This window comes from Xenopus laevis, chromosome 4L (genome assembly GCF_017654675.1).
Source record: "Xenopus laevis strain J_2021 chromosome 4L, Xenopus_laevis_v10.1, whole genome shotgun sequence".
NCBI classification, from domain to species: Eukaryota; Metazoa; Chordata; class Amphibia; order Anura; family Pipidae; genus Xenopus; species Xenopus laevis.
In genome coordinates, this window is record NC_054377.1 from 99,967,504 (window position 1) to 99,981,788 (window position 14,285).

At 39.4% G+C, this 14,285-nt stretch overlaps 1 protein-coding gene across 3 annotated transcripts in view; it reads left to right on the plus strand.

The window, feature by feature from the left end:
- bcar3.L (BCAR3, NSP family adaptor protein L homeolog) overlaps positions 1 to 14,285 on the plus strand; it is an 81,141-nt gene that overhangs the window by 41,163 nt on the left and 25,693 nt on the right. Inside the window, exon 1 of one of the 3 annotated variants that reach the window (XM_041589256.1) lies at positions 6,036 to 6,212. In XM_041589256.1, coding sequence (XP_041445190.1) covers positions 6,201 to 6,212 — 12 coding nt within the window. In that variant the 5' untranslated portion in view covers positions 6,036 to 6,200. 3 annotated transcript variants of the gene reach the window in all.

Consider the following 14,285-nt stretch of genomic DNA (forward strand, 5'->3'; position numbering starts at 1 on the left):
AGCTGGCTAGTAGTGGGCATGTTCACCAATTACTCTCAGGTCCAGACTGGCAATCTAGAAACCCTGGCAAATGCTAGAAGGGCTGCTATAAGATGCCATAGACTGATTGATTCAAATGAAAGTTCTGTTCCTCTAATCTAAAGGGATGGTGCATTGATCATTTAGGCCAATGGTGCAATCTTTATAGGCCCCTTAATGTGATGGTATTGTGAGATAATTTACAGTTGACTTTTATTATTTTCATAACCACATAAACATACTGCCGGACTACTGGGCTACCAGAAGGATTTTTTTATTCACTATTTTTACTCTAACCCTCTCCTGTTGCTCTTTGTCTGCCATCCAATAACAGTCAGATAACTACGTTGATTCTGGAGTGCTTCAAAAAAATGTTTAAAGAATAAAAACCAAGAAGTTCAATGTCTATATTATACTAAAAGTTAGCGTTAAGATGAGCTGACCCTTTAACCTGGTCTTATGCAATGTGTTTTTTATATTTTGAGTGTTTTTGCAAAGTGAATATATGCTGCAGCTTTATAAGCAAGATATGAATGTTGCCATGAAGTCGTCATTACAATGGTAATTGTGAGTGCTTGTTGTTAATGCTCAATCTCCATTAATAGCAACACAAATAAGAGGTGCAGAAAGCAGTAGATCAGCCCATGCTCTTCTTTTTTAAGCTTTAGATCTCTTTTACATTAATGATAAAGAAGCAAGTGCTACAGCTTGTGTTTTGGACTGTACTAGCCCAAAGCAACAACAGCCCTTAAGCAGTGAAGATCGGTACCTCTGAATATACCCCTAGTAGCCCCCCTTCTTCTTTTCTGATAAATGAGCAGTAGCCAAGAGCACACTGAGCATGTCATTGATATAATGCTTATTTTGGCAAAAGCATACCTGTCAATTCCCCCAGATTTCCCAGGAGTTACCCAGATTTTTAGCCTTCCCTCGCAATTCAGTCATATCCCATTCCCACATTTTTTAAAAAGTTGCCCTCCAAGTAAGATGTGCGCATTTGTAGTGAGCATTTGGTAAAATGAGCCATTCATCCACAGCCGATGGTAAACGAGTGCCCCTCTCAATAGACCACGCCCCATTAGAAAACGGTTATGCTGTGTCCTGAGGAACTCCCAATAAATACATTATGTTTCCATCTCTGCAATAGGGGCAGCATAGGATAAACTTTAAACAGTCCTATCCATGGGCCAATTGCATTAAAAATCATACAATTTATGTCAGAGAGGTTATACGTGTTCAATGAATGAGGGAGACTAAAGTGGAGCTGTAAATAAAACAAATGACATAATGCAGTTTCCCCATCAGTGGTGGATTACCAAAAGGGCAGTCCAGGAAGTCACTCTGGGCCTATGGTTTCCATGGAGCCCAGTAGCATGTAGAGTGGGCGGGTTGGGGGTGGAGCTAGGGAGGGCCTTGGAACTGCCCATGGCCTTCATGGAAGTTAATCGGTCCCCGTTCCCCATAATTCCTTTTCTGAAAATCCTACTCACTGTGGTATTTTTAAAAAATATATCCTATATAATAAAGTTGAAGTGTCTCTGCGTCCAGTCCCTGTGCGCTACTGCGCATGTGCCCCACGGACCGTCTCTGGCGCTACTGCGCATGTGCCCCACGGACCGTCTCTGGCAAATTTTCTACATATGTTCTAGCGCCCGTTAATTTAACGGGCTTAATGTCTAGTATATTTATAAAGTGCAAATATATTCTGCACCATGATAAAATGGAATGGTGCATACATCAAAAATACAAATTGCATAGAAATATTGACCAACTGTGAAGTTAAAATTGCTCCAACTTGCAAAATATTGATGAATATAGGTAACAATATCATCATAATATATATAATTATTTTACTAATCCTTAAAGAGGTTATTTACCATAAAATTACCATAAAATAGTTTTAGTATTATGTAGAAAGTTATATTATCAGACAATATGTAATTTTTTTGTATTGTTTTTTGATTCATTTAGCTTTTTATTCAGCAGCTTTCCGGTTTGCAGTTTCAGCAATCTGGTTGCTACGGTCCAACTTACCCTGCCAATAATGCATTGAATTAAATAAGATACTGGAATTTGAATGGGGGGGGTGCTGAATAAAAAGATGATTAATAAAAAGTAGCAGTAATAAGTTTGTAGGTTAACAGACCATTTGCTTTTTAGAAGGGTCAGTGATCCCTAGTTAAAAGCTGGGAAGTGTCAGAAGAAGACAGATAATTCAAAAACTAAAAAAAAAAAATTAAGGCCAATTGAAAAGTTGCTTGAATTAGCCATTCTTAAACATACTAAAAGTTACCATAAAGTCGACCCACCCCTTTAATTGACTCTCCATTTGGTGTGATTGTACACTTGCATGTGTTTTGTCCACAAGTCATAAAATAGGGTGTCTATATCTGCGAACTCTGCCACACATACTGAGAATGTAGGCTCATTCCTTTTCATTGACTTATTTCCTCCAGATGGCATCTCCCAGATATCTGAATGGTTGCACTGTCACTTTATGAAGCATTGCCTCATAAAAGATTTATTTGTGGATCTGTGCATAAAAAGGGCTTTTTGTGCCTGGGGCATCGATCTTTATGAAGTGTGTCTTGCTCTTCAGATCTTATGTGCAATCTTTCATTGTTTAATGCTTTTAGGATTGGACAAAAATGCCCTGTGTGAGCTGAAACTGGATGTTTCCAAATGATTCTATCTTTAGCAGATCCAGGACAGAGGACTAACACGGCATGTTCCCTTCCTCACAACACAGTAAGGGGAATTGATGTGCTGTATTTCTTTGTCCATTTCATGGCTCTGTTTCTCTGTGTGAATGGGCTATAAGGCAGTACACATTGCTTGTGAGGTCCTCTTTATCAACCCTGAACAAACAGTTTGGGAGTGCTACTAAGTATGAAATATATAATATAATTTAACATAACAGTAGTAAATTCATATTCACAAAAGCCTTTTTCAGGTTCTGGTCGTAATTGTTCATTCTTGTGCTACATTTATTAATTCAGATTGTCCTTTTTGAAATCTCCTACTAATTTGTCAGGAATGTTTTTACAGTATGACTTTGCACAATTGAGTAAAAGTATCCATTGGGAACCATTGGGACTCGAATGGATGAGGTGTATGTAGCACCAAATTAATTTGCAAGGTCCATATTTTGAAATGCTACCTTGATAATAAACCGCTTTCAGCAGCTGGGCTAGGCCTATGTGATGGCAGTTAAAACCATCAACAGTCACAGCTAAAAGCACCCTAATAGCAACACTGATCTCTTGGTCTTCCAATTCATAGATTTTCCTTTCAAGCTATTAAAATAGGAGCTTTCCTGTTTTCCCACTGACTAGTGGGTTTCCGGGGAAAAACAGCAGAATCCACAAATACATGTCTCCAGTACCTTTCCCATGGGGTTGAAGTGCCCCAAGAATTCACCATCTCACCCTAGCTGTATATATGCAATAAAGGAGCAAGTTTATAAATTTCACCAAAGCTAAGCTTTAATCAGAGAATAGAAAATATCTATTTTCCAATTGGGAATATGCCCCAGAAGTCCTATAGAGATATATAGATACAGAAAACTACCATTTTCAAGCAAATGAAACTGTCAAAAAGCCTTCTAGATAATTGTAGTGTTTTTTAATTTGTGTTACATTCCTCATAAATATACTTAAAAAGGGAGATGTTGAGTTGACAATATTCATTTTAAATGAAGAGTTCAATGTTCGACATCTATTTTGCCATAGTCATTTGCCTTAGTCATTTTATTGTATTGTATAAGCAGCACCTGTCCGTGTTTATTTTTCAGTTTCAGTGCAGCTGTCATTGCAATATCTCATTGATAAAGTTACAGGAACTGGGCTATCCCAACCCCACACCCTGATGACACGGGGCCCCCTCCCACACATTGGTTTCTTTAATGCTTATCTTTATCCAAAGTCAGCATATGTATATGACACTGTTTGTTCTATACTTTTGTTAGCAATATTTGTCAGTCCATTTTGGCAATTATTGCATTTGGGATACTTTCACCACGACTTTTCTCAGGAGAAATTGTAAGAACTGCAGTTGTAGATGCTGAGAGAATGGCACTTCTAAAAGATTGTTCCTGAAATGCTGTCACATTAATGGTTACTTTTTGTGCTCAAGTCCCATAATCATTCTCTTGCTGTCCTCACCGAATAGGATTTTTAAACCTGCCCAGTAGATACCTGGCTTTTGGGCAGATGAAACTTGGACAGTCCCTCCTGAGGGCCCTATACAGGGGCCAATAAACTACTGGCTTGGTCTTTAGATTTCCAGTTATGGTGGCTGATAATAAATGCCAACTTGTTCCCTCCTGACCAAGTTTTGCCTCCCTTTTTGATAGCTTCAAATGCTACTTTGCATGATCTAATCATTTAAACACTTTAAATGTTAAATATTTAAAAGATGAGCAATCCAGTGCATTGTTGGCTTGCATTGGTCTACAAGACCTCTTTACAAATCTATTGTACTTTTGAATATATGGTTTTCCTGATTAACAATTTGCCTTTGGAGATAGAGCTTTATTAAAAACTCTTAACTCATGTGATGTTGCCAACCTTTTAGAAATATTATTTTATATAGCACTGACCCCTTTATTGCACTTCACAGTCCTCATTCACACAAGTTCCCTATCTCATTCTGGCTTTACAATAATTTAGAATTTCACCAGAAGATGGTTAATAAGAAAGTAACTCCCCTACTGCTAAAGGCCCCCATTCACCACCCTCCAATTCACCACATAGTGTTCTGTTAGGAAAAGTGGCCCAGGCAGAAATACTGACCTATATATCCAGAGCAGCACAGCAGAGCTCATAGGCGCAGGGAGGGGACACAGGGGAAAAAAACTGCTTTCAGATAATGTCCAATTCAGAGTCCAACCACTATGCCACCTCAGAATTGCAAGCACTTGGAATAAGGCTGTTTAGTTGGTGGTCTACAACCAGGATGTTTTCCTTCAAGGTAGTTTTATTGCCCCAATTTTGCAATTGGACACACATCATTTTAATGTGTATAACCACATTTAGGGCACTAAGTTATTGTGTCCATTACCATCTGGAAATTATTTAAATTAGTAAGAGATGGAAGTATTATACCTATAGCAGACCACGAGAAATTATTTCAGCTACTCTCACTAGAAAGTAATTCTTTGGTGGGGGGGGGGGGGTGAATTTCCATGTATAAATATTGGCAGTGGGCCTCTTGAACAAATGCTGTTGTTGATCTTTTCCCAGGCTAATGTTGCCCTAAGAAATGACAACATGAAAACACCATCACAAGACACATAATTTGTAACTGCAATGGATAACTGTGATTATGCCTTATTATTGCCCCCTTTAGTGGTTAAAAAAAACAACCTCCCTTTGAAATAAAAATAGTAGAAGGCCATGTTTGCATTCAGTTTCCTTGAAACATTACCTTTACATTTTATCCTAACCTTATAGCACAAGTTTTATAGAAGAATACAAGTCAAGATTAAGGAGTTCATTTGTTTTAAGCGCAAAATTGTTAATAATAAGCACAATTTATAATATCGGAAACAACCCACCTCCAGGTCTGCATCCTGTATAGTTGCACCAGTGGTACAAAAATATATTAAATATCAATTGTACCACAATACCCATTCTTTGACTTTTGTACAGTTATTCTGTAAGATCAATAGAAAGGAGTCTTTTTGGGCCTTAAAATTCAGTGTTTGTTTTTTTTTTTTTTTGTTCTTTTTTACATTGATTACCCAACTGGTGTCAGAAACCTCGCCATTTAAATAAAGTGCGAACAGCAGATTCCTCCTCTGAATGAATGCTACACCTCTCTGTGCTATTAGGGAACTGGCCTGCTGGTTAAACACTGTTTATTTGCTGTTAGCAGGGTGCTACAGCAGTGCCCACAACTTTTAGTTTCAGCTTCTTTCCATCCAGTAACATAGGGTTTCTAATTAAAAGTAAACAGTGCAAGATGTCCTCTCTTTATCTCTGTGCAACAGAAGCAGAATGTCATTCAGAGGAATCCATTATCAGCCTGCTTCCACTTTTTCCGAATGAACTTCTCACACTAAAATATGTGGGATTTGTGAGTCAAGTTTAATAGTAGGTAGGGCTTTGGCATTTACCTCTAGTAAGGCTAGGAGGCTGTAAGAAATACAGTATTGCTGGTGACAGAGAGCTGAAGGGAGCATGGTGGATGAGGTATGTGAGAAGCAGAAAAATGTCTGTTTTGTATACAGAAATGAACCCCTTAGGGAGAGGGTTCTCATATGGTTAGAATTTCATTGGAGAGCTGGAGGGGTCACATGGGACTTGCAGCACTCTATACATGGAGGCTGTATGACTGTATGCCAGAATACACTGAGTTCACAGTCACAGCCTCATCTGAGCAAACCACTCCAGCCAAATGTCACAGTGCAAGGGAGATGGTAGGATCACAGGCACAATGTAGGATCACAGCGCAACTTGGGACCTTGCAGTGAATGAAGGCATTATCGTGGGAACAGCCAAAGGTTTTATGTTGTAATCCTTAAAGAGCTTAATCGCTCTTCCTTGAAAGCCTTGAAAATGTCTAAGGATTGTTTCTGTAATTTCTTTGAGACTTTTACATCAGCCCTGTGCTGTTTCTACCATCGGAAGTCCGTCATTGTTGTGAAGGTCAGTGCTCTGTTAGGTGTATGTATCTGGAGACACAGTGTGGCGTGGCCTGACTTCTCTTTATGATATGAATGCATGGTATTAAGTGTCTTATTTGATTTTACTTTGCATAGTCACAGAACTGTAGCCACTAACCTTCCAGCTGTTGCTGGACTCCAGCTCTCCCATCTTCCACCAGGCATTTAATGGTTAAATCAGTCGCACACAAGTATTTCAGTCTGGGTCATGCAATTCTATCACTTATGCCTGTATGCAGTATTTATATAAATTGAATTCATTACTGTGTAGGACCTGTCATTGGTCAATAGCAATGCTTGAAGCTGTAGTTCTCCAAGAGGATTTTCCATGGTTGCCTATACATAGTGTCTAATATGTTTATTATGTTGGTTCATTTGATGAATGTATACACTGTAATCATATATTGTGTAATTATATATCGTTGCACTTGCAAACTCTCCTTTCCTAAGGATTCTGAACAGAGAACTCTATGCTGGGAGGAAGGAGGGAAGGGGCCAGTGGAGGGTGGCAAATAGGGGCTTTTAGCCATAGGGGGGTTTCGTTCTCCTTTAAATCTGATTTGATTTGTTTCACTGTTTGTATTTAAAGTTATAAGGAATTGGATTTGGTACATTTTTGGCAACTCTGACTCCAGGTAACTAAAATTGCTTCAGACTACAACTCCACGTCTCCCCAGCTCTGCTTTAGGGCAGAGACACACAGTCAGATTCGGGGAGATTAGTCGTCCAGCGACAAATTCCCTCTTTTTCGGGGCGACTTATCTCCCCGAATTGCCTTCCTGCCGGCTAGAATATAAATCACCGGCGGGATGGCACTTGGAACACTTAGTTTCCCAAAGTCATCTGAAGTTTGCTCATGAGGCAAGTTCGGGTGGTTTTGGATCAAATCATAATTTTTAAAGTTGCCCTCCAAATATGTGCTTTGACAAAGAAGTCTGTAGAACATGTGAGCAGACTGTCAAGTCAATTCTTTGCTTTTGTGTGGTTCCCATGCATTTAGTGCTTTATTGTTTATAATTGCTGGAATGCATTAGATGTGATTGGAAATAACTTCTCGAGGTAAACGTTACAACATAGTTGATTTTAGTATGGAACATTTTGAGTTTGAAGTTTTAATTCATATCTTGAACTTTTAGCAGTTGTTGTCTTTCATCACTAAAAATTATTCAGGCAAGGGGCCGGCTGAAAGTCATTTATCTCACTTCTTCTTAGAATCCTTTTCTCATCTCATTATATGCAGAGGAGGCCATTAGTGGCATTTTGCTTTCTGTGAACGACAACTTCCAGCACCCTTACCCAGCTGTTGTTTCATAATAGTTCATATCACATACTGAAAATATAACGAATACTATATGCTCTTTTCCATAATATTGATGGTGGTGGGACATGTACACACACACGCTGACTGTCGTGCAGCGTCTGCATCGACAGTCGTGTCGCATCGGATCAACACTGCGACACCATGCGACAATTCTATCTCTTACCTTATTTTTGTTGCATGCGACAATTCGCATGCGTTTTGTCGCAGTGCGTCTGATTGCGATAAAGAGTCCTACCCTTACATCAAACAATCCCTGGTGAATCACGACAAAATCGCTCGTGGAGTCCTACCCTAATAATTAAGTTAAGGGGGGGGGGGGTCATAATCTTAGTTTCATTGAAAATCAGTTGAAATGTATGCAAATTGTGTCCGTCCCTTGTGAAAATGTTCTATAGTTCGAAACTAGAATAAATGTTACAAATGATTAATGAAAGGAATACACTTTATTTGCCTCTTTACTATATCAATTTGCAGATTCTTACACAGAAAAATGCTCTTGGTGTCGTATTTAGACGTCTGTATTTAAGTAACTTAGTAGTCCGTTTATATGAGGTTTCCAGTTCTCCATTAAACTTCTTAAACCCATCATAATTTCAAGGGAAATCACCCATTATATCTCTGAATCCTAGTCCATTCAATGATGTTACTATTTTTTGATGTAAGGCTGTAGCTATGCTGGAATTCTGGGAATTCTAGTGAATTTACAAGATATAAAAAGTCCTGTTTGTGATGAACTTGACTATTGCTCCTCTTTTTTTACAGAGTGATGAATGTTAAAATAAGAATTCTCAAGGTTCAATTTCACCTCTGAAAGAGTTGAAATATGGTAAAATATCCAGCTGCTGCTGAGCAACCTTAGCCACTTGAACAGCTGCAGTCCTGGTCCATCAGCAGCAAACCATGTTTCTATGCCCTTGCAAACTTGCACCAAATAACCATGTGTATATTATGACTTAAGGGACTCAAGTGAATGGATCCAAAGTAGTTTTATAGGGGATGCTTTGCAAGGCCCTTGGCTTAAATCCCATCAGCAGCTTAGTGGTGTTTCAAAATAGACATTAAAATGGATATGTGGTCCTATGATCATTATCCTGATACTAGTGACTCTCTGGGCCTTAGCATATTTAATGTTTAAAGATAAACTTATATTGCAAGGATGCCCTGCCTCGGTTGACTTCAGGGTTCAGAGTGTGCTATCAGTTTGGAGATCTTTTATCAACTTAAAATACATTACACTTTCCTGTGCTGCATGTAGATGGAGACAGCAAGGACAAACAACCCTGAGCCTTGTTTAAAGGGATGTATTTTCCATTTGGACACTTGTGCTCTGGTACCTATGGCAGCAGCCTGTGGGGGTTTCTTGCATAACATCTCTGATTGTAGCTTGGCACGTATGGAATACAGTGTCTATATCATGCAGACGTAAAGGGCATCATCTGAATTCCTAGAGCGGGGCATTCTTAAATTCAGCTCTGACTGCAATAACACAATAAACAGCAGCAGTAGCCTGAGTGGAGAGTAAGGTCATTAATAGAAATACATGAATAAGTGGTGTAACATTCTTCCTTTAGTATGATGCTTGTGCTTCCAGGGTCCTGTGCACACTCTCATTGGAAGCAGAAAGTGAAGCCAAACAGGGTCGCTTTCTTTGGCATCTTGCTTGAAGCTGTTTTGGGTCCAAACGCATTCCTGTTCTAAGTGCTTGGTCAACACACAAGATATTTTATTTTTTTTTTTAAAACCAAGGGACACAATCCCTTTTTTATTTTCATTCTGCCAGCTGGAATACTCATCTGTCAGCTTGCCGCCTGCTTGAAAGGGGACTGTAAAGTCACATGTAGTAGCTTAGGTCATCCCATTAATAGCAATAACTCATTATATGGAACAGATCGTTTAATATTTTTCACATCATTTTCTGCCCCTGTAGTGTGTCTACCTACCACAGCTACTCTAACACACTCACATTCAATTTTCCTCAAAAGCCAACTACTTGTATGTTTTTAGACTGTTGAAGAGATTGGAGCAGCTAGAGGAAACCCACCTAAACATAAGAGTGCATACAGATTCATGCCTCTATTACTTTGTGGTAGAAATATATTTAAATAGCTTAGGGCAAACTAAAAATGGTTAAGGGTGAAGCTTCCCTCAAATGAACTGAGGAACTTTTGCCCATCAGGCCCGGCCTGGCAATCTGTGGGTTCTGGCAAATGCCAGAGGGGCTACTGTATGGTTCCATAGAAAGTTACCATATAGTGGGCTGGTTGGAGGCTGTTTGGGCCCCTGTGTACTTGGAATGGCAGGGCCTATTTTGACTCCCAATCCAGGACTCCCCATCCAATAATTCTAAGTCATTTGCATAAGTGTTGGCTTACATGTCTATAGGGTCACCAACTGCCTTTTATTCACCAGGGATTGTTTGATGTAGTAATTAAATTAAGGGGGGTCATAATCTTAGTTTCATTGAAAATCAGTTGAAATGTATGCAAATTGTGTCCGTCCCTTGTGAAAATGTTCTATAGTTCGAAACTAGAATAAATGTTACAAATGATTAATGAAAGGAATACACTTTATTTGCCGCTTTTCTTTATCAATTTGCAGATCCTTACACAGAAAAATGCCCTTGGTGTCGTATTTAGATGTCTGTATTTAAGTAATTTAGTAGTCCGTTTATATGAGGTTTCCAGTTCTCCATTAAACTTCTTTTTTTTCAGTTCAGTCCCTAAAATAGCTTAGAGATTCCCATGGCAACTTTCCATTTGGCCTAATCCATCCCGTCTCTAGAGAGAGTGACACAGTATTTATGAGCATGTAGGGCCTGGGAAGAAAGAGAGATATATGCTGCTTGGCAAAAATCTGTTTTTTTTTGTTTTTTTTGTAGAAATGTACATGCTTCTATTTATAGGTTTCTCTTTGTTAACATTCTGTACTGGTCATTTGTCTTGTCTGGTACAAAGCTTTCTGTGCTCACAGCATATTTGTATGCTTCTGTTTCATATTTTGACTTGTGTTTTGTTGAGATCAATTTATAGGAGTGAATCAAGAGGTTTAATGCCTTTTTGACTTTGTAATGTATATAAATTACTTTAAATAGCTTCCCTGATGTATCATGCATTTGTGGATAAAATTTGTACTGTATGTAATATGTGATTTAGTTGTTATTGTGTCTTTGAATTTGCCCAAGATCGCACCAAGCATGGATCCAGTACATAACTAACTCAGCAGATCTGGATGGAGCTTGTGTAAAAAAACGGACAGGCATAATCAGTGAACTGGTGACTCTGTTTGGTGCACATCACCATATCGTCAAAAATGGACGCCGGTGCCGTTTTGCGAATTTATATCGCCGTTTCGCGAATTTCGCTGGAAATTCAAACGGCGAAAATTCGCCCATCACTACTTAAGATACGATTGTAACAGTTTTGTCCCTTGGGAGAAGTTAGACTCACAGCTTAAAGAGCAATTCACCTTCATTATTAAAACTGTAATAGAACATAAAAACTACAGAAATATTTCTTTCCGTTTCCAGAATGTTGGGAAGTATGTCATAGCTTTGTAAAATATTGCTCTCCTTGAACTGACAGAAAGATCTGCTGGTTGCCATTAAAAAGTGAATGAATTTATTCTCCTGTCTGCAGCCAGCTTTAGCATCCTATGGCCATACCTGGGCCTCTTAAGGTAGCCATACACGGGCCGATAAAAGCTGCCGACAGACTATGTCGGCAGCTTATTGGCCTTCGTATGGGGCCCCCCGACGGGCTTCAATGATCGAGATCTGGACGAAAGTCGGCCAGATCTCGATCGGATGGGACGAAAAATCCCGTCTGAACGCGGCCGCATCTATTCGTTGATGCGGTCCTGCGATCCGACCGCCCATTACTATTCGTTAGGATCCAATCGTTGGGCCCTAGGGCCCACGATCGGATCAGCCCGATATTGGCCGCCTCAAGGTGGGCATATCGGGGAGAGATCCGCTCGTTTGGCGACATCGCCTAACGAGTGGATCTCTCGGTGTATGGCCACCTTTAGAAATCGATCTTTAAGACTTGAGTTGTGCTGAAAAGCTGCAGTGTCAATGGCATGTAGCACTCGTAGTAATGCCAGTTCCATCTGCATTTGCATGTTTATTGTCATGGGTTCATGACTGCACCAAAAAGGATGTTCTGTTCTGCATGAAGCCATGCTTTTACCTTGTTTTGCTTCATTTTTTCCCACATTTTTCATTGTTCTAATTAAGAAGTCAAGGGAATATCTATTTAACTGACCACAAAGTATGCAAAATATTCAATCTTTAGGGGCAGATTTATCAAGGGTCGAAGTTAAAAAAAACTTCAAATTCAAAAAGACCAACTGAATAGAGGTCAAAGTGGTCCGTATTCGACCTACTTCGAATTGTACGATCGAAGGTATAGTGATTCAAAGTTTTTCACCCAAAAACTTCGATGTCTCAAACTCCACCAATTGTCTCCATATAGGTTCTAGGAGGTCCCCCATAGGCTAAAGCTTTTAGGTGGTGAATGGTCGAAGTCAAAGTTGTACTATTCTTTAGTTGAAGTACACAAAAATAGCTTGAAATTCAAAGTTTTTAACTCACTTCGACCCTTGATAAATCTGCCCCTTAGTGTCCTGTTCAAATATTTTTTTTAATCTCATTCCTCTGAAATTTTATTGTATGAAGCCAACCACAATCTAAAATAAAGCGAGTAAATTAAGTTTGCAGCACTCTGCCAGGCAGCTTGAAATGCTTCAGCCGTTTGTCTCATCAACATGCATCTATATTCTGCAATTTGTGCTTGACTCTGTGCTCAGCAATGCTTTATACTATAAATACAACTTCATTCCGAATGAAAAATTATCTCTGTGTCAAACGTCAAAATACAGGACCCTTGTAAGGCAGGCTTCCTCTGCCAACAATAATAGCGTGTGATTGACTGCAAAACACACACAGATAGATAGATAGATAGATAGATACACACACACAAACAGGAGGGAGGCTAATCTTACATCTTGTTTTAAAAATGCCTGTATTAAAGTGATACAGATACCTTTATATCCATGATAAGGAGCATGTCCATATTGCAGATAAGCATGTGTTTCTTTTTTAGTCAAAATCACCACCAAGGACCATTGATATAGGATAGTCCTAATCGCCTACCAACTAAACTGTTAAGGGCATATTGTAGGACAGTGTTGTATTCTATATGAACGGGGCAACTTCCAGTTCAGAACAGGCCCGGACTGGCAATCTTTGGGTTCTGGCAAATGCCAGAGGGGCTGCTGCATGGTTCCATAGAAAGTTACCATAGAGTGGGCTGGTTTGGGGCTGTTTGGGCTGGTAGGGGGCTGTTTGGGCCTCTGCGTACTTGGCAGGGCCTATTTTGACTCCCAGGCCAGGTTCAGAACATGCAGCTACTATATGGTCAAGTCAGAGATCCATCACATAAGCATTGTGTCTCAATGTTACTTAAAGCTTTCCAATCAGTGTCACATAATTTGGCCCTTAACATTGACATGGACAATGATACAACAGCAACCCTGTTTTCAAACAAGCATGAGAACACAGGCTTGTGACCAATAGGACTGTGACTGGTGTACATGACCAACCAAGATAACGTAAAACCATATCCATATTACTGCACTAAGCACAATTAAACAGGAACATTGCTATTTAAATGCCATCATCACATCATCACTATCAATCTCACAAATATATGGCCATTTATTCTTAAAGGGATACTGTCATGGGAAAAATCTTTTTTTTCAAAAGGCATCAGTTAATAGTGCTGCTCCAGCAGAATTCTGCACTGAAATCCATTTCTCAAAAGAGCAAACAGATTTTTTTTATATTCAATTTTGAAATCTGACATGGGGCTAGACATTTTGTCAATTTCCCAGCTGCCCCTGGTCATGTGACTTGTGCCTGCACTTCAGGAGAGAAATGCTTTCTGGCAGGCTGCTGTTTTTCCTTCTCAATGTAACTGAATGTGTCTCAGTGGGACATGGGTTTTTACTATTGAGTGCTGTTCTTAGATCTACCAGGCAGCTGTTATCTTGTGTTAGTGAGCTGTTATCTGGTTACCTTCCCATTGTTCTTTTGTTTGGCTGCTGGGGGGGAAAAGGGAGGGGGGTGATATCACTCCAACTTGCAGTAAAGCAGTAAAGAGTGATTGAAGTTTATCAGAGCACAAGTCACATGACTTGGGGCAGCTGTGAAATTGACAATATGTCTAGCCCCATGTCAGATTTCAAAATTGAATATAAAAAAATCTGTTTGCTCTTTGA